Consider the following 19,827-nt stretch of genomic DNA (forward strand, 5'->3'; position numbering starts at 1 on the left):
TTGTGAATTTATATGTTAGATGAAAAATAATTTGATTTAGATTTAATTTTTAGATTGAATATACTTAATTTAATTTTTTTATGACTCCACATTGATGATGTTTACAAAATGGAAAAAAAAAAGTGGTAAGCCTCAGATAGGCACCTCCAAGCCTATTGGACGGGTCCCAATGACATATTAGAGATCTCCATAGCATCTGAAAAATGTGGGATGAGGCCCAACCCCGGGTCTTGAAGGCAACATGCCAACCCATGTTGGAATGTTTGATGTTCATTTTAAACAATGTGTTTTTAGTTTGTTAAATGCTATCACAATTTTGATTCGAGTATGACTATTATAAGCGGTAAAAATTTTCTAATTAAGTTTTTTATCGATTTTTAAAAGATTATATGTTCAGTTTTTACTGTGTATTCAATACCTTAATAATTTATAATAACAGACAATAAACATGTGAGATTGAAGAATATAAAAAGTTACGTTAGAATATGAAAAGTTGTTAAAAGGTACTATGAGTGTCGATCGCAATAATAAAAAGTAATTGTTTAAATTCATATATTAAGAGCTTTTTTTTTGAAACAATAGATTAAGAGCTTAATTCCTAAAAACTACACTGTTAAAAAAACATTTGATACTCACCACACTACTTGAAATTGTGAGAACAATTTACAAACTAAAAAAATATGAAAAATAAATATTTAAGTAGCATGTTCATGACGTTATATTAATGTTTGTTTATTATGTTCCTATCTCAATAGAATCTTTATCTTTATATAAAAAGCTCTTCGCCTCTTCCCACGTGAGAAAGTTAAATTAAAGAATAATGATATGTTCACCTTTATTTTTTATACACCTTATTTACACGTACTTTTATTTATATGTTTGGTTTTAGTCCTTCACCTCGTTTCCGTCCAAAGACTAACTATTTTTGCCTAGGTGGCATTATTTAACAATATTTAAAAAAAATCAGCGGAGATAAAAAAAAGCCAGAAACACAAAAGCATTCATCCATGAATATTAACCCAATTGAAAATTGTTTGAGTAATCTTAAAAGATGGGTGAAGATGTTTTCCCTTAAAACAGCAGAAAATAAAAAAGCTAAAAATCAAATACAATTAATGAACACAAATACAATTAATATGAATTCATTAAGATTGATTGTGAATCCACTTGTTCCTTTTTCAGCTTGAGTTGCAGAAAAGCTAGATTACTAAGAATAAAAACGTTTCAAAACAAAACAAGAACCCACAACCAAAATCCCAAAACAAGAACAACGTAACCTCCAATCATGGTGGAAGTGGCGGAAGCTTCTTTTCCACCCACACCGCGCCTACCCCACTGCACCGCTCTGTGGGAGTGATGAACAAGATGGGTTTTGAGGTGGTTGTGTGTTATCGTCGGTCTGTGTCGTGTGTGATGGATGAAGATAAGGAGATGAATATGTTTGTGAGATCAAAAAGAGGATAAAAGCTTATTCTAATTTTCTTAGATTTCAATTTTCTGGGTTTTTGAATTTCATAAGATGAAGATGATGGAAGAAGAAAGATGATGAATTTTCTCAGTTTTTATTTTCTAATTAATTTTTTGTGTAATTACATATTTGTCCTCAGAAGTGATACTTTTTTGACGGAAAATTGCTCAAAGACCAAAATTGTTAACGTTGGGGATGCATAATGAGATTTTTGAAGTTTAGAGATCTCGATGTCCCATATAGCATTCGTGGGGACCAAAAGTGCGATTAAGCCAAAAAGAAGAAGGTTCATGTTTACAGTTTCACTGAATCAATCAAAAGCATAACCTAACCCTACTACTATCCCCGACGGCGGCAACATGGAGCCGCCAACGGTTCCCCCTGAAGAACTCATTCTAGAAATCCTATCTTTTCTTCCGGTGAAACCTCTGGTTCGATTCAAATGCGTGTCGAAGTCATGGAACTCTACCATCTCTGATTCTCAATTCATCAAACTCCACCTTCACCGATCGTGTTCTAGAAGAAACACTGATTTCGTCGCCTACTTCCGCTCCCTGGTAAACCGTTCAGCAAGTGCAACAACTCCAATACGTATCCCCGATGAGTACAAATTCAGTGGAACATTCGATGGGTTGATTTGTTTGTTGAAAAGAGAAGAAAACTTCGTTCGGATCCGTTTATGGAACCCAGCTACGAGGTCAATGTCTCAACATTCGCCACCTCTACATTTCTCCAACACAGGTTTAGGGTTTGAGTTTGGTTATGATTGTTCAAGTGAAACCTACAAGGTGGTGGTGGTGACTCGCTCTGTGTTCGCGTCTCGGGGGACAACTGTGAATGTTTACAACAATGGTGATACTTGTTGGAGAAGATTGCAAGTTTTCCCGAGAGGTACTTATCCTATAAGTAATGCAGTTAATGTGAGCAACACTCTTAATTGGTTAGCAATTCTACCAGATGTATTACATGGATACAGTGCTACTGAACAAATGAACTCTGATGCATTCATAATTTTTTCGTTTGATTTGGGGAAAGAAAACTATGCACAACTATCATTGCCTTATTGTCCTCGATGCATATATGAAATCCGCGAATTTATGCCAGCCCTTGGGGTTTTGAAAGATTGCCTATGTCTTTGTTACACTGAAAAGAAATTGCATTTTGCGATTTGGCAAATGAAAGAGTTTGGAGTGCACAATTCTTGGACTCTGTTGTTTAACATTACTACTGGCTATGAATTTTTTTTGGCTATAATTTTCACCGGTCCTGTTTTGCAATGCACATGTCTGAGAATGACGATTTCCTGTTGTCAAAACATGGTGTGTCCCAATCCCAAGCAGTTCTCTATACCCAGAAAGACAATAAATTAGAAGTTACAAATATTGCTAATGACATCGTTGATTGCTATGTCACCAATTACATTGAAAGCTTGGTTTCTCCTTGTTGAATTAATAATGGAGGCGAAGGTTAGTTTACAATACTTGCCTTAGATGTTGGATTCCTTTATCACTCAGAAAAACATATTGAATCTTGCCCTATTGTTTTCTTACATCTCTCAGTTGACCGAAGTTATACATTGATGAATGCTACCTATGTTATCAATTATACATAATAGATATGTATGCTGAAATGTATACATGGTGGATTGAAGGCAAGTGCCTAATTAATACTATTTTGAGAACCATTTGCTTTCATGGTCCCCTCAGGAAAAGTTTATTCTACTCTATCACAAATCTTATACATATGCAAGTTCGAGTGCCAAAAAAAATGTTTACCATTTCATTCTATTCCATATAAATATAAATATAATTTGAACAATTTAGCATCAAAGGTTGACTTGTGACAAAATAAATAATGCAGGAAATTCAAGAAAGTACTATTCCACTGTTGGCTGAACTTGACATGATGCAGATGGTTCCAGTTTAGGAAGTACCCTTGAAGTTTCTGAGCTTCTGCATGCATAGTTTCTATCTTTTGTTTTGTTGGAGGTTTTTCACCATCCGGTTCTATTTGTGTTGAATTTTATACTTCAAATTTGATGTTTGTGAGTGGCTGTGACTATTTTTTTTTATTTTCAGTAGCTGAATGGACAGTTTCTGATATGAATGAGAATATTCCTCCTTCTCATTTGTTATATGTTTGTTTTGAATCTCTATGTTCCCTCCTTTCCAGTAAATTGAAAAAAACTTTACCAATCGATGTATTTTTCTATCTTTTTATAAATATTTTCTACTAGAATTTTCATGTGATGTATGTGCAAAACTGCAGCAACCTATACGAGGACTTGTCCAAATATAATTTGTTTTGCTGCACATTAAGCTTTTCTTCATCTAGAGTATCATGACAAAATAGCATGTAGAATCACAAGTAGCAGAAAAACAGAAGCTACCATTTGGTCAAGCTTATTATGCATCAACATATAGCTTATCAAATATTATGATACTAGCTTGATCTAACTTTTAACCACTAACTTCAGAATATTGAACAAGGCCATGCTGCCAGAAACCAATCAGCATGCGAGTAATGTAAAACAAGGACTGAATTCTGATTGAGACTTAGTACTGATTGATGAGGAATCTGAATCTAAAACTTTTACCATTTTAAATCTTATTGTGTTAGCTTTTCTATAAAAGAAGACACTTATCAACATGCTATGTATGCAGAAAAAAGTTTTATATTCTAATTGAAACTGGTTTTATTTCATTCAGAAGATGAGTTTGAAGCTTGATACGTTTACTTTCCAATAAAACAAAGGCTTAAATACTCTGGAAGTCCTTGAAATTGTCTCCCGTATGAAAATAAGTCCCTGAAATTTTTTTTTCCGATTTCGAATCCCTGAAATTATTTTTTTAATCAGAATAGGTCCCTACTCGTGTTTCCAGCTTATGTGGCTTAATTTTTGCTGAGTCAATTATTCCACGTGGCTTTTATATATTTTTTAAGAATACACATGGATTAAAAAAATAACATTAAACATTTAAAAAATTAAAATTTTAATGTAATTAACCCTAAATCCCTAAATCTAATTAAACTTAAATGTTTAATTTTATTTTTTTAAATGTTTAAATTTATTTTTTTTAATCCGTGTATTTGAAAAAAAATATAAAAGCCACGTGGAATAATTGACTCAGCAAAAATTAAGCCACATAGGCTGGAAACACGAGTATGGACCTATTTTGATTAAAAAAAAAATTCAGGGATTGAGAATCGGATTTTTTTTTTTCAGGAACTTATTTTTGTACGGGGGACAATTTCAGGGACCTCTAGAGTATTTAAGCCTAAAACAAAAGGATCTCAAATCTGACAGTTATAACAAGAACATTGTTTAAAGTTGTGGCTGCCCGCTACTGTAAGGATTAATCTAACATGTGAGTTAGCAGTCAAGATATTGAACTCAAATTGAGGTTGGTACTGATTCACGAGAAAACTGAATACAAAATCGTTTTGTCTAAATTAACATGTGAGCCCCCAAAGTTTTTTTCTGAACTTGGTTCAATTACTTCAAATAGTTTGGTTGGGTTCATTTCTTTTCCTTCTTTTCTTTTCTTTCTTTTCTTTTGCTTCTCTTTGTTGTATTAAGTGTTGGAGTACCCCTTGTACTCCCTTTAATGCAATCTTTTGGCTTATAAAAAAAATTTTCAAATAGTTTTACTTTGTGTAATTGGGTTCTCTTTAATTATGTCATATCTAACATTTTAATTCATTCAACTAGATTTCCTTCTTATCAAGTGGTAGTTGATTCGTTACACAATACTTACTCACTACTTGATACAATTTGGTGTACTTAGAAAAATTTCATCAAATCGCTTCACAATAGGTTGCCCTGACACACGCAGATCCATCAATGGCTACTCCATATTTCTTGGCTCTTCTCATCATTTTGTGGAAGACTAAGAAGCAAACAATTGTGTCTTGTTCTTCCTCTAGATTTTGTAACATTTCGAGAGGGCTACAAGAACCGATCTTCTTCCCTTCCAACTCCTTCTATTGGATGGAGATTTTTAACTTTGTCAAATGGTCTAATTGTCGGAGGCTCAACAGCAATTTGGGCACATTTCCCTCACAGTTTGAGGAGATACGCATCCCCAACTTCCTTAGTTTGGGGAACATTCCTTTCTCAATTAGAGATATTGCTTTTCTATTGAGTTCAATGAAAGAGATGGTTTGAAGATTTCACATAACTTCACCACTTGTTTTTGAGTGGTGGCCACGTAGCATGATAGGCCCATATGTAAGCAGATGTCTGATGACCCGGGATTTAAGGCTATTTTTCTAGTTTATTTGCATGCATTTTAATATATTATTTAAGATATTTTAGTAATTTTAGGACACTTAAGACTTATTTCATGCATTTTAATATTTTTATTAAGTTTTAGTATTTTTCTATATTTTATATTATTTTCTAGATATTATAAGGATTTATTTACTTTAATTTAGGATTGGATAAGTTTATTTTAAGTTGTTATCTTATTTTTATCTTTTATTTATTTTATTTTCTTGTTATTTTAGGAGAAAATTTGAGAAGAGAGAGAAAATCATTAAAAAAACGGAAATTTAGAGAATTCTGGAGGCTGGGTTCCAGTGAAGCGCAAGTGCACGAGCTTATCATGCACCTTCGCTCTGATCGCGACACGTGGCTGACGCTGGAAAGTTAAAGAACAGATCACGCGGGTGCACGGTGTTATGGTGCACCTGACAGCACCATATCATCTGCTCGCCAGAAAAAGACAAAATAGCCCCCGAACACGAAAAAACACTATAAAATCAGTTTTTAACCTATTTTTTGGGATCCCTTTTCATTTTTTTTTTCTTCTCCTAAACCAAATAAAAAAACCTTTGGGAGACTTGGAGGCAATTTCTTGGTGGAGAGGAAGGATAGGCCCTTGAGGGTCGGTGTCAGGGCCATGGAGGAGGTGACAGCTTCTCCGGATGTCCATGACTCCGTTCTATTTTGGGTTTTGCTTTTTTCTTTACCTATTTTATTGTTTTGACTCTCTTTTGGTATTTGGAATGACTTATTTGATTTTCTTTCTTGTTCAATATACTTTTATGCAATTATAATTATGAGTTTTCATTATTTGATGTTTCTCTATGTTTAATGCTTCAATTGGTTAATTGGTAATTTAAAGAGTTTATATTAATTCATAAATAGATTGAGAAATTGATATGAGTTAATGTAGCTTAGTTCATAGAAAGGGGAAAAATTCCTATGTCTTAGGTTATTGATTCTCTTTGCGCGTTCATGTATCTTTTGCCAATATGATGTTTTTTAGGATTTGCATGACAATTGAGAAGTTGATGTGAATTTAGTTTATGAGAGGAACCACTCTTGCATCAGTCATCTTAAGAAAGACATGTCTTAGGTAGGGTTGAGGTTTTCTAGGTGACAATAGGAGACATTAACTCTTAGGTATGAATATCATGAGTTGGAAAAGAGGTCTGTACCGAGTGACAAGTCGGGATACTCACCTCTCTAGGATAGGATTATCTAGTAGGAACTATTAGGATTTCTTGAGTAACAGTCAGAGATTCTATCCACTAGGACATGAACTTCTTGGGTTAGGAACAGAGCTTGTGAATGTCTTATCGAATAGATATGTGCTATAATGCTCCTTTTATGATCACTAGGGCTTAAGAGATTAAGGCTAGGTTCTTAATGGGTAGATTTGCTTAGCTAAGAAATTAGTGGATGAATAGCTCTTATCGACATCTTAAATGTCAATTTCATCTTATAAGAGTATATTGGTTGAGAATAAGTTGTAAATCAAATGAACTCATTTTCCAAGTACATTTTCTTCTTTGTTTGCCTCCGTGAAACTTCTTTTATCGCTTTAATTATAGTTTTTCCTTTATTTAAATAAACCCACATTTTACATTTTAAGCCATTCATCCAACATCTAGCTAGTAAGATTAATACGTAGCAACACAATCCATGTGGAGACGACAAAACCCGATACTATACTACGATTGAGTCTTGAAATGGATTTGATAGTAGTTAGTGGAGGAAAACCTCTTCATTAAATATCCTTTCATCAATGCCTTAAATTCTTGAGCTTCCATATATCTCCGGGGAAAGATATTAAGTGAATCATGATCGAGGGTCCATGTAAGGTTTGTAAATTTCGTAGGGTGCATATAGAGGTTGGAATCCTTCTAATAAATTTTGACTCTATTCTCAAATACCTTAAGTGGATAAAGTCCCCCAGGCTAGAAGGAATATTTCTGCAGCACTCCCCTGCAAGATCTAACACGCAAACCAATCTGAAGTCTTTCGAAAGTCATTTCCATTCACTCTGAGCAACATAGTAGTGCGTGTCAAAGCAGAACAAAGAACGAACACATGAATGATCATTGTTGCTTAAAGAAATATATTGAGACATGGCCATAGCGAGCCAAAAAGTGTAAATCGTCATTCATGTGAGTTAACCCGAGAGAACTAATAAGGCATGTTTGATGACTCTTGAGACTCTCCATACATCGTGTTGTACTCGATGCCACGATTCTACAGTCGTTGTATCTTTTGCTATTATTACAGCATCATCAATTCCAGGGAAAGATTGGGAGCCATAACCATTGTGTTTCGATCGTCCAATATAGTCTTTACATCGACAACGAGAATCAAACACACAACTTTTTAATTAACTAGTTAATAGTATAATTAAGCACGCCTAATATAAATTTTAATTTTGGGATAGTAATTTTACTAAGTAGGTATACAAGAGTGTGTATTGTATTTAACAGCATAACTTCCCTATCAAATAAACAGAGCAGTGTTGACCGACGGCTAAAGCAATGTGAGATTTAATCGTAATTGTTGGTGTTTAATTAGATTGTTTATCCAAATGCTTCCTTCACATGAATGCTAAGTTCACATGTCTAATTCCAGGTTATATGCATGTAAGTGAGCTGAGCTCATGGATAAGGTTAACTAATTTATTGCATGCATGAATCAGCTTCTTTTTACCACCAACGATTGTTGTTAGTTTAAAGCAGAAGTTTCAAGTTTGAGTTCCTACAAAGATAGAGAATTTTACTGTGTACAGTGATCTTATTCGAACTTGAATATGATTGGCTCATTAGAGAATACATGTGATTTTTTTAAAAAAAGTTTTAACCCAGATGTTATTTGCATGAACTTCTATTCATAATTGATTTTGATTTTAGAATCGATTGTAAAAGAATTTCAAGAAATGCATTTAGTAAATTACTAAATTACAGGCATCATACTTGGCTAGTTCTAAAATGTCTCAACAACAGACTAAGAACATTTTGAATTACTTCATACAAAAGATATTCCTATTAACTTATCTCAAATTGAAAAATGGGCCCAGAATCTACCAATGGTTATGGTGGAAGTGCATGGATAAATGCATCCAATTGCCGGGTCCGGATCCTCTCCAGTGAAATCCTCTCAATTTTTCTCCAGTTGACATTTGTGGCGGTTTTGAACCTTAGGTAAGTAACTGCACCTTCAGGTTAGGTAAGTAACTGCACCTTCAGGTTAGGTAAGTAACTGCATCTATTGAATCAGGAGGAAATGTTTATGTTTGTTCATTGAATATAAAAGGAAAAATGTTCTGGGGGTTCTACAAATACCCACACACTAGATGGGTAGCAGTTGGTCTTGCATATAACAAACAGCTGAGGTTACATGAAGTTGTGCACAGCTCAGCTTGAATAAAAAATAAAAATAAAAATACATGAACAAAGGACTTATTTGGACCACACATATCCAACTAGTACTACACCTGTTGGTCCTTCCACCACTTTGCATGGAAAACCCTGAAGGAAAGCTCTTAGTTATCTGCAACCAAAAAATTACAAGATTCAGTTAATTGATGCTTACAAGCTGAAAGAAACTTTACCTAAATATTAAGTGCATGTTTGGTAAAAAGTTAAGACCAATTTAAAATGACTTTTAGGTTAATGGAAATTTGTTCCTTTTACGTTTTCTGCATTGGAACTTTCAGTTTTTATCCAAACACACTCTAAATCTCACCATGTGGGGATTGAGAGCTGGTTGCAGAGAAGTCAGAAGATGACATGGGAATGGACATTGAGAGTTGAGTTGTGGAGAAGGCTGTTTGGTTGGATCTCTCATCTTCCAGACCAGACCATGACTCCCTGCTTTTAGGCCATTCATTGAAGAAAGGGCGAAGCGGCTGGCCCTCCTCCTTCACAGCTTCCCCGGACGGATATTCGCTGGATAGAAATGAATGCTGGGGATAGTAACTCTGCAACATGGAGTTATTGCTTGATTTTGATGTAGAGAAAGACGCAACTCTGGTTGACATCAAAGGCCATGCATTTTCCAGCTGTGACTCCATTTGGAGAACCTTACTGCTTCCTGAAGCTTCGGAAAAGAGGCTACGTTCACCACCATCAGATTTTAGCCCTTGAAGATACCTGCTTAGTTCCAAGAAAAATTACCCGCAGTTTAAGGGATGCTGAATAACAATATTGCTAACATGTTCCAACCATATTTAATGAAATGAAAACCAAGCATAGAACAAGGTGCTTCATTGGGCAAGTTGAATAGTACAAACAAATATCAAGACGATGCTATATTACATTAGAAACAAATTGAAGACGGCAACGCAGTATAGACAAGGTCACAATGCTATCCTAGTCAGAAAGGAACTATCATTCCATGAATTAAAGCTTTCCAAGATCTCATTATTTTGAATGAATTCATAGCCTATAGCCTATAGCCTATAGCCTATAAATATATATGATGGAAAAGATGATGATTTGAATAAAACGAATATCATCATATGATGAGATTACTAAGGAAATGTCTCTTAAATTGGATGAAATGAAACATAAGGAAAAAGGAAAGGTACTGAAGACCACCACAAGTTCACAACTTTCAGAGTGCAATATATCTGTGAACTTATTAATGACTGTAGTCTCCCTCACAAAATTGACTGAAGGCAAAACTAAGAAAGAGTTCCAATCTTTTTCTTTTGTTCCCACAGGCCCCTCAGCATAGCGTGATAATTTATGATGTCGTATAAATATTCAGAGAAGTACTTTTTTTTGTAGTCTTAGAATCTGCAACTTAAGCTTTCACAATGAACAAAGTAATGTTGCACAGAATAAAATTTGCAGATACATTTGATTGGACATCAAGAGAAAGAGTCAGGAAGACATTCAATAAGTGTACCTACTTTCCCTGTATGAGAGATACTGAAGGTTGAAAGCAGAGCCACATATTAGCATGCTAAAATGTTTCTCAATGTTTAGCCCCAATAAAATGTTTTATGGTACAATATATTTCAGAAATAACTGAACGAAAGGAAAAAAAAAAAACAGAATGCATAAAGGACCATCTTTCTCCCTCACAATTTTGTCTGAGTGCCCATTAAGAAGTGATTTGGAGAAATTTTGATTCATGAAGACACCTGATTCTAGTACCATGTCAGAGAATCACCAAGCACTAGAAAAGAGAACACAAAGCAGCAACCAAAAGCAAACAAAAATAATTGTTCGGGATTTAGTCAAAGGGCTAGAATACCCCTTTCAAAATCTAAAGAAAAAAAATTACAGAAGCAGAAACAATGCAAGGTAACAACAAACAGCTTAGTCTTTCTTTTGAGTTTTGACAATTTACACAAAGGTGTAGATACTTCAGCAGCGAATAGTATTCTAATAACTAGTTTTAGTGCTGCAGATCTCTGCACTTCGTAATTCATGATACAAGCGCATCACTAACTACATAATAGAAATTTATTTGCAAAGTAATGGAAGTGGGAAAAAGTGCAGTAAATTCAGACAAAGGTGTTCCAACTCAAGCACATGAAGAAGTAAAGGCAGTTCCATTAAATAAGCCATGACTGTATTAATGAGATGCTTTCTGCTCTATTCTTTCAAACTAAATTATTTGTCCAATTCTAAGAAATCAACTAGAGTAAAATATATTGAGGATTTATATACCTGTATTCTTTACTTGGAATCCCATAGGGAATGGAATCTAGATGATAATCGGCTCGGTCGGTTCCAGAACCAGTACCTTGGAGATTACGAAAGGCATCTGTGGGAAGGTTCTGGAAAATTCCAGTTCTGCTATTGCCACCAGTGACAGTCAGTGATGTCACGGCTGATGGTGATTGTGTCATAGTTTGAGATTCCACAGGCTTTCTTGAACGGTTTCGGCCACGGTGCATGTGGCGCTCACAGTACTTGGAGTCCGGGTACGCTTCCTTGGAGCACCTCCACTTTTTTCCATCAGTCCTCCTGCATCTTCCTGGCTCTGGGTCCACCTTCTTCCCATAGAAGGAGCAATAACTCACTGTAAATTTGCATGCACAGTTAGCTATGCACATTGCACAGATACTTTAATACCAACATTCCAGGCACAATTCACACCATGTTGAATAAGAGCATTCATTTGGCAGAAAAAAAGGTCAAAATGGACTATACTGAAAAAAATCCTGAACTGCATATGCAATGTACTAATACTAGTAACTTTTAGTTATAAGCATAGAAAGCAGCTGAAGACAAGGAAAGTAAACCAATCAGCAACTACAAATCTGTGCCTCTCACAATAACTTCATCCAGAATGGGAAAACAAAAATCTGTAGGAAAGATGCAGGATAGAAGATAGCACAAACATTACTAAGATAGCATGTTTAATTGCTAAAAATAAAAGAAAACCCTACAAATTTGGAAAGATAAAATATTTTTTGCCACCTTCTAAGGTAAAAGTTCATCAAATAAGCTTAATGTACCCTCACCATAAGTTCATTGAGTCTTTCAGGGATTAACTATGACCTATCTCTATATATATGCAGCTTCTAGGGTTGGGGAAAAACATGTACTAGCATAAAAATGGCATCTTTGACAACTAATGAATTGAACTCAATAGGATTCCAAATGGGCCTAAGGAATGTGGATTAAAGAACAAAACTTTGGGGATTTGAGGAAAATGGGTATTGAAAGAATGAAACTAATTTTCAGAAAAGAAAGCAAAATTATAATACCCTCATCCCTAAAAAAAGAAAATAGGTAAAGACATTAATTTTTTGAAGAAAATAGAAAGCAATGAAAGCTTACTAACATGAAGGGTGTTGGAAGAAGGTGTGTGAGATGGAGTCAAAGCTCTTCTGAATGGGAAGGACAAGATCAGGAGGAACAGGAAGACCAGCAACCATGTACTTGAAAATCAAAGCTTGATGCTCCAGTTCCTGCCACTGAGAGACAGTGAAAGGTGACCTATTATAACTGCTGCTATTGCTGAAACCCATCATCATCGTTCCGCTACTACTGCCACCACTGCTATTCATGTTATCCACTACTGCTACTGCTTCTGATGCTACCAATAATGTGACACCGTTGTTGTTGTTGTTGTTGTTGAGTAGTTGTATCAAAATCAAACATGGTCAGAAGCTAAACATGGGATCACACTCAGATCGAGCTTTGTCGGAACCATTTTTGGGTTTGCTCTGTTTCTTCGTTTGGGACAGTGCGCGCGTGGGGATTGATTGTGTCTGAAACGCGATGCTCCAAGTTGTTCAAGTAAACTCTCATTCAAGTAAAGTGATATATATATAGCAAGAGTGAATGGAATCCAAATGAAATATTAATAGCATTATTCATTGTTCTAACATTTTCTAAACGAAATATTTTAAATTGTGAAATTCATTTTGAATTTGGTGAAATTTACATGATATTTATGGGTTAAGCTTTATATAATTTTAGGTATAGTTTTCTTATGTGGAATTTTTACTGTTTTTAAATTAAAACATGATATGTTAAAATTAAAATGAAAAAATTGAGAGAAATTATTTGATTAATAAATAATAATAAAGTGGGAGAGAAATTTTTTTATTAGGAAATAGAACAAAAAATACCTATAGTATTGCAGTTAAGTTTTATCCATACCAATATACACATTATCTTAAAAATTAAGAAATTTAAAATTTAATTAAAATAATAAATCATATAATTATTGAAGATGATGTGCTATGAAACAATTGGACGTTAGTGTAAATTTGATAATATATGAAAATAAAACTGATCATATAAACATTATATATTCTTTTTCACAAAGGTATCATCACAGTCAGTAGATGAGCTCAGTTATGTATTTATGTCGGACTTTATTCGCATTGTAGTTTAAAATTGATTAATATACATTAACAATGTAAATCATATTATACCTATATCTAATCATAATTTTTTAAAATTAAATTTATGATATGGTAAGATGATAAACCTGTTTATGGTCTTTTTTTTTTGTGAAGGAGAGCAGTATGATGATTTTAAGGTTTGATGTCATTTACTTCTATCAATATTTCATGATCAAGTTTGATAATGGTGCTACCCTTAAACAGACAGCAACAACACGTGATGGGCTGGAGTAAGGACGGGCCCAGTGGCCCAAAGCACCAGGTGACAGACAGAGATATTTCTGAATGGCCACCGTTGAAGGAAACCACCCACTCCTTGCCGGAACGCAGGTAACATTCGTGGTGGGCCTCCAACACATGCATTAAGGATCATAATCTTCCCTTTTTTAAAAGAGTGCCTGACCAATTGGTCATTGAAAGTGTGTGGATGCTGTTAAAATCGTCTAAGAAAAAGAAATATCTCAGTGTGGTCCTGATTGTGTAAATGAGTGACAACAAAAATGATTCATAGATCACTTAATAGTTAGTAGTATCAAACACCTAAACACTCTAGCACTTGAACTCTTTATCTTCACTAACTCATTCTTTACCCAAATAAATGAGGTAGTTTTTAAGTGTTGGTCATCTTAGTGGTGTATTTATCACCACTGTAGTTATAAATTTGCATTACAGCTTTCAATTTTATTGGTGGATAGATAATGAGACATGTTGAGTACTGAAGATTTCAATTTAAAAAAGAATTGAGCTTGCTAAAAGCAAACTTGAAAAACGGTCCCGCTATATAGCCATACGGCCAAGCGATTCCTTTAGATTAAGCTTCCAACATATCTTGCAGATTTTCATGCAAGTTTTACCTGCAACTTTTCTTACCAATTTTTTTAGACCACAAAATTTTGAAATCTATTTGCAGAAGAAAATTGCCCGTAAGAATTTAGCAAAGGTTTAAAACTCCACTAAACGTGAAAAGAGAATAAAAAAAATGTGTTAAATTTGTGACGGTTTAAACCGCCGCGCCACTAAAACATGTGTGCTAATGGATGGTTGCAATGTGTTTTGGTCCGAAAATCAATTTTCAGTGTAAAATGTGGTCCAAAGCAAAGCTATGCAAATAGAGAAGCGCAATTTCATATTTAGTACTGTGTGTTTGCTTCTCAATTTATACCAATACAAATATAATTTCATAAATTCAACACAGAAATAGGGAAGCAGAAATTTACAAAGTTTAAGTTCACCATGAATTAGCATCGAGTTCGATAGAGAAACAAATTTAACAAAAATCCAAACTTTAAACTTAACCTTGTTAGTTTTGTATCCTTGCCTATGTGCCCTGTACCTGTGGCCGCAATAACTGCGTTATTATAGATAGATCATAGATGCATGAAAATGAAGCAATGAACTTTGCCAGCATTTTACAACTCATGGTCAAGGGTGGTTCAATTATTCACTGGTTGGTAGCCCATAACTTTATTTCATTCGTGGACCACACACACCCTTAGGCTCTATCTTGAACTTAGCACCTATCCGTCGGCACCTACTAGTATTCATGTTTGGTTGTGGTCTTGTGGATATGTTTGGGAAACCGGTTGATTCAGAAATCATAATCAATTTTGAGGATATGTAAGTGAGTAGATTTTGAGTTTCATGGTTGGCTATAATAAAAAAAATTGATTAATCTAAATATTATAATATTAGCTGTGTCTGGTATGATATGGGTGTCTCCATAGTGTTTTTTCATTTCTTTTCAGAAAGCTGGATTTTTTTTTTTTGAAATTCAGTTCTTCATTAATCACGAAAAGGCTGCATCTACAAATAGAAGATGCTCTATCTCAGCTGGGGGCACATCCCACCACAAGTGGTCCTTAAAATTGAAAGTTAAAAATGCAAGGGCATGGGCTGGGGAGTTAGCTTCACGCTTTACATGGGAGAAAGAAATTGACATAAAGTCCCTAGCTAAAGCTTGGCAATCTTGTATGATGTTCTGAATAGTCCAAACGCTTGAATCAGATCTCAGGGCTCTTATAACAGAAAGAAAATCAGATTCAAAAATCACACTATCCATTCCCAGCTCTCTAGCCTGCAGCATACACCATCTCATGGCCAAAGCTTCTGCCATCAAAGGATCTAGGCACTGTTCTTCAACGTGAGTGCCAGCCACTAACATTGCACCAGTATGGGAGCGAGCAACAAAGCCAAATCCCAAAGAATTTGTCCCTGTCCATCCTGCATCCAAATTGATTTTGATCATGCTAAGAGTAGGCGCTTTCCAAGCAACTTCTAGGGTTGTGTTTTCTTCAGTGCTTTTGGTTTCCTGAGCTTCTAACCAGACTCTCATATTGTTCATGGCCATGTTCATCGAGGCAATTGGGTCGGGTGGGATATCATTGAAAAGTTTGTTGTTTCTGGCTTTCCAAATCGCCCAAATCCCTTGGAAAATTTGGGTTACTATATCTGGAATTTGTCTCAGGCAGATTTCCTTTAGCCATTCTGTGAGGATAGGATTTATCATATCGGTTTTGATTCTCAGTGGGTGATGAAACCAAGCAGCTCTTGCCCAGCTGCAGTGCAAGAGAAGAATAATGTGATGAGAGAGCACGTGGTTTGAAGTATAATTTTAAGTATAATTATAAAATAAGTACATAATAATAAATAAATAAAAGTAGTTTATATACATAAAAAGTACTTTCTTTTATAATTTTGGGAATTTATTAAGAGAAGAATAATATATATCATTATAGAAGTTAACATTTAAAATGTGTTCTTAGAATGAAAACAATATTGAAGCTTGAAGTTTAAATTGCTAACTAAAAATGCAACAATAGGTACGTGAGTTGGTATGGGTCGGTTTTTGACTGAAAACAAAAACTAATGATCTTCGTGTTGCATCGGATGAATTGATCGGATCTCTATTAAAATAATAATACTATTAAATATAGAATATCAAAAATAATGAAAAAATTAATATTAAATATAGAATGTCAAAAACAATGAAAACAATTAGCATAAGCATTAAAAAGTAGTCCAACATAGATCTAAGTAAATCAAGCATTAGGTTAGTGAGATTACAAATTTTTTCCAACAATAAGACACCTGACATTAATCCTAACAAAACATACTCCATCATGTTAAGTTCCATGTTGTTGTTATGTTTGGTTTTTTTAAGCACCATTGAATCAGAAAAATGTGTTAGCAATGAACTCAACCGTTATTTCCTTCGCAGTTTCTATGAAAATCTTTTCTCCTCATCCTTCCCTCTTGATGTTGTGCAGACATGTGAAGTGGTTGGGGGTAGAATAACACCTTCTATGCTTTCAGTTTTGGAGGTCAATTTTACTCATGAGGAGCTCTGGACGACTTTGAAGCAAATGAAGCCTAATGCTGCGCCAGGGCCAAATGGTTTACCTGCTCTTTTTTATTAGAGATATTGACCAATTATTGGTGAGGATATATCAGTTGTGGTTTTGGCTGTTTTGAATGACGGTGCAGACCCTCAACGTTCCAATGAGACCTTCTTTTGTCTGATCCCTAAGGTCAAAAAAACAAAGCACTAAGGTGAATTTCGCTTATCTCTTTGTGTAATGTCCTTTTTAAGATTATTACTAAAACAATGACGAATAGGTTGAAGTCTATTCTACCTCAGATTGCTATGCCTTTCCAGAGTGCTTTTGTCCCTGGCAGGCTGATTACGGATAATTACCTCATTGTTTTTTATATCTTCCATTATATGAGGAAGAAGAAAGCTGGCAGGCATGGAGTGATGGGTTTGAAACTTGACATGGCGAAGACTTATGATCGGATTGAATGGTCTTTCCTGAATACAGTTCTGGTCGCCATGAGTGTCTTCCAGAGTATTAAGGCAAGGTGATCAATTATCTCCTTATCTATTTATTTCATGTGCCGAGGTTTTCTCTGGACTTATATTAAAAGCTCAGGAAATGAAGGATATCCATGGTGTCTGTATTGCTAGGCGAGCTCCGAAAATTTCTCATTTATTTTTTTGCTGATGACAGTATTGTTAGAGTACCAACGAACTTCAGGTCAGCTTATTAACTTGGATAAATCAGAAGATTGTAAACAAGCCCTACAGGGAAGATTGCAGATTAAGGCAGTTGAGAGTCATTCCAAGTACCTTGGTATGCCCACTTTTGTTGGTAGATTTAAACAAGTTTTCTGATATGTTAAAGATAGGGTATGGAAGAAGCTAAAAGGTTGGAAAGAGAAATTTCTCTCATCCCCACGAAGGGAGGTTCTTATCAAATCTATTATGGGATGCTTTGCATTACCAGCTGGTCTTTGTTCTCATATTGAGTATGATCAGCAAATTTTGGTGGGGAAGCAAACAAGGAGAGAGACAGATCCACTAGGTTAGTTGGGACAAGTTGTGCTCTTCCAAAAGGGATGGTGGCATGTGGTTTCGAAGTTTCAAGGCATTCAATGATGCCTTACTTGCTAAGCAGGGATGGAGGTTGATGCAATACCCAGATTCTTTGGTTTCTAGGTGTTCGAAGGCTCACTTTTACCCCAGAGATCACTTCATCAATGCAGGTTCAGGAAACTTGGCGAGATACACTTGGGGAGCATACAACAAGCTAGTTGGGTTGTTAGACGCGGATGCTATTGGAGGATTGGTGATGGCTGCCAGGTTAAGGTATGGGAAGATAAATGGCTACTAGCTCAATCAGGGCATAAAATCTAGTCCGCTCAGCCTCCTGGTTTTGATGTTTCTCATGTGGTCCAGTTGATTGATAGAGAAGCTATGAGATGGGATACCATGCTCGTGCGTTCTATGTTTATCTCGTTTGTGGCAGAACAGATGTGCACTGTAATACCTCGGATTTAAGTACCCTATTACATTCTTCGTTCTAGAAAAGTCACTGATTTCACCACTCACAAATTTTATCAATGAGTTGAATTTTAATTTACATGTATTACATGATCATCCTTGAAGAAGAAAACCAACGTCCTTTGTTTTCTTTGAGTTATTAGGTAACAAGTATTAAAGAAATAAAATTATTATATTATTCATTCTGCAATATACTAGTCCATTATATTACATTTCATTCCACTCCAGTGCATCAATTCAAACCTAGCTTGAAACAAAACTCTGAACTAGGATAGGAGTTGGTAAAAAATGTAGGAACATATGATCTGAACGCACAAGTCTAGTGAGACAAATGCCAGTATCTGAGCACCAAGGTTTTTCTCGGCAACGTACAGCACTGAATTCGCTATGGAACAAGCGAGTCAGAGACTCTAATTTGTTGCCTTTTTCAATTTTCAATCACAAACAAGCATCCAATAAAAAATCCAATAGTCACTAATTGTTTTTTCGTCAAAAGTGATTTTGGAAAAAAAGTGTAGGAACGTCTGAATGTATTAGTCTAAGGAGACAAATGCCAGAATCTCAGCACCAAATTTGTATCGGCAACGTACAGCACTGATTTCGCTATGGAGTTAACGAATCAGCGACTCTAATTTGTTGCCTCTTCCATTCACAAACAAACATTCATACACAAAACTTCAAAATCAAATCAAATTTCATGGTAAAAGGCCTCAGATTCAGAAAATGGAGTATCGATCAGAGAAATCTCAGATGGTACGGACAAATTGATGCATCACAGGCCAATGAGAAACAGAATACAAAGAAAAAGAAGGAAAATCGAAGCATGAACTCGATGTGAAGATTATAGCACAACACGGAAAGTTTCTGATCTCTATCTCTTGCTTGCAGTTCCGTGTTGTGTTGAAGATTAAATAGGCGATAGGGTCATGAAACCCTAACTCTCTTGTGTCAACGAAGTTACGATTTTCTCCTTCATTCTTTTAGGCCCAATTCTGTCCATGGGCCTATTTAAAGTTTACCTTCAAACCAAGTGTTTTTTTTGGAACAAAAAAAAAGGTCTGGAAGTTTATATTTTAAAATGGAAAATAGAAAAATTTAGGAAAATGATACCAACACTATATTTTCAATAATCTTTTTACCTCTGATTATATGAAATTCAAGTGTGGTTCACCAAAAATATAAGATTCACATGAATTTCAACTAATTAATAAGAGAATGTTAAAAAAAGACACAAATGCTTCTAAAAAAAAAATTGTGCTTTGTGCGCTTTGCCTTCTATAATACCTTTAGAACCTATAACAAGTTTGATTCATGAGATTGGATTAAGTGCGTAATACCCCTCTCGATGGACTACTGTTTAAGGAGCTAAGCTATTTGCCGAATATATT

At 35.1% G+C, this 19,827-nt stretch overlaps 3 protein-coding genes and 1 non-coding gene across 5 annotated transcripts; 1 reads left to right on the plus strand and 3 right to left on the minus strand.

Annotated features, from left to right (window-relative positions):
• Positions 1-1,827: 1,827 nt before the first annotated feature.
• Positions 1,828-2,838, plus strand: LOC130745095 (F-box protein CPR1-like). The gene has a single exon (XM_057597240.1). It carries the CDS (start codon positions 1,828-1,830, stop codon positions 2,836-2,838), a length of 1,011 nt encoding a protein of 336 aa, XP_057453223.1.
• A 6,152-nt stretch (positions 2,839-8,990) lies between these two features.
• On the minus strand, positions 8,991-12,985 carry LOC130747838 (growth-regulating factor 4-like). 2 transcript variants are annotated; one of them, XM_057600886.1, is made up of 4 exons: positions 12,528-12,985; positions 11,405-11,759; positions 9,468-9,874; positions 8,991-9,272 (listed from the first exon to the last, which is right to left on the minus strand). In XM_057600886.1, exons 1-4 carry the CDS (start codon positions 12,751-12,753, stop codon positions 9,265-9,267), a joined length of 996 nt encoding a protein of 331 aa, XP_057456869.1. In that variant the 5' UTR covers positions 12,754-12,985; the 3' UTR covers positions 8,991-9,264. The 2 variants fall into 2 exon arrangements, with proteins under 2 accessions (XP_057456869.1, XP_057456868.1); XM_057600885.1 differs by lacking the exon at positions 8,991-9,272 and having other exon boundaries at positions 9,457-9,874.
• Positions 12,986-15,385: 2,400 nt separating this feature from the next.
• LOC130745096 (uncharacterized) lies at positions 15,386-15,946 on the minus strand. Its single transcript, XM_057597241.1, has one exon. The coding sequence runs from the start codon at positions 15,944-15,946 to the stop codon at positions 15,386-15,388; it is 561 nt and encodes a 186-aa protein (XP_057453224.1).
• A 3,198-nt stretch (positions 15,947-19,144) lies between these two features.
• On the minus strand, positions 19,145-19,220 carry LOC130709696 (small nucleolar RNA snoR117). Its single transcript, XR_009010173.1, has one exon. It is a non-coding gene; the product is annotated as a small nucleolar RNA snoR117 (small nucleolar RNA).
• Between the last annotated feature and the right edge of the window lie 607 nt (positions 19,221-19,827).

The sequence above is a fragment of the Lotus japonicus genome, chromosome 3 (genome assembly GCF_012489685.1).
Source record: "Lotus japonicus ecotype B-129 chromosome 3, LjGifu_v1.2".
NCBI lineage: Eukaryota > Viridiplantae > Streptophyta > Magnoliopsida > Fabales > Fabaceae > Lotus > Lotus japonicus.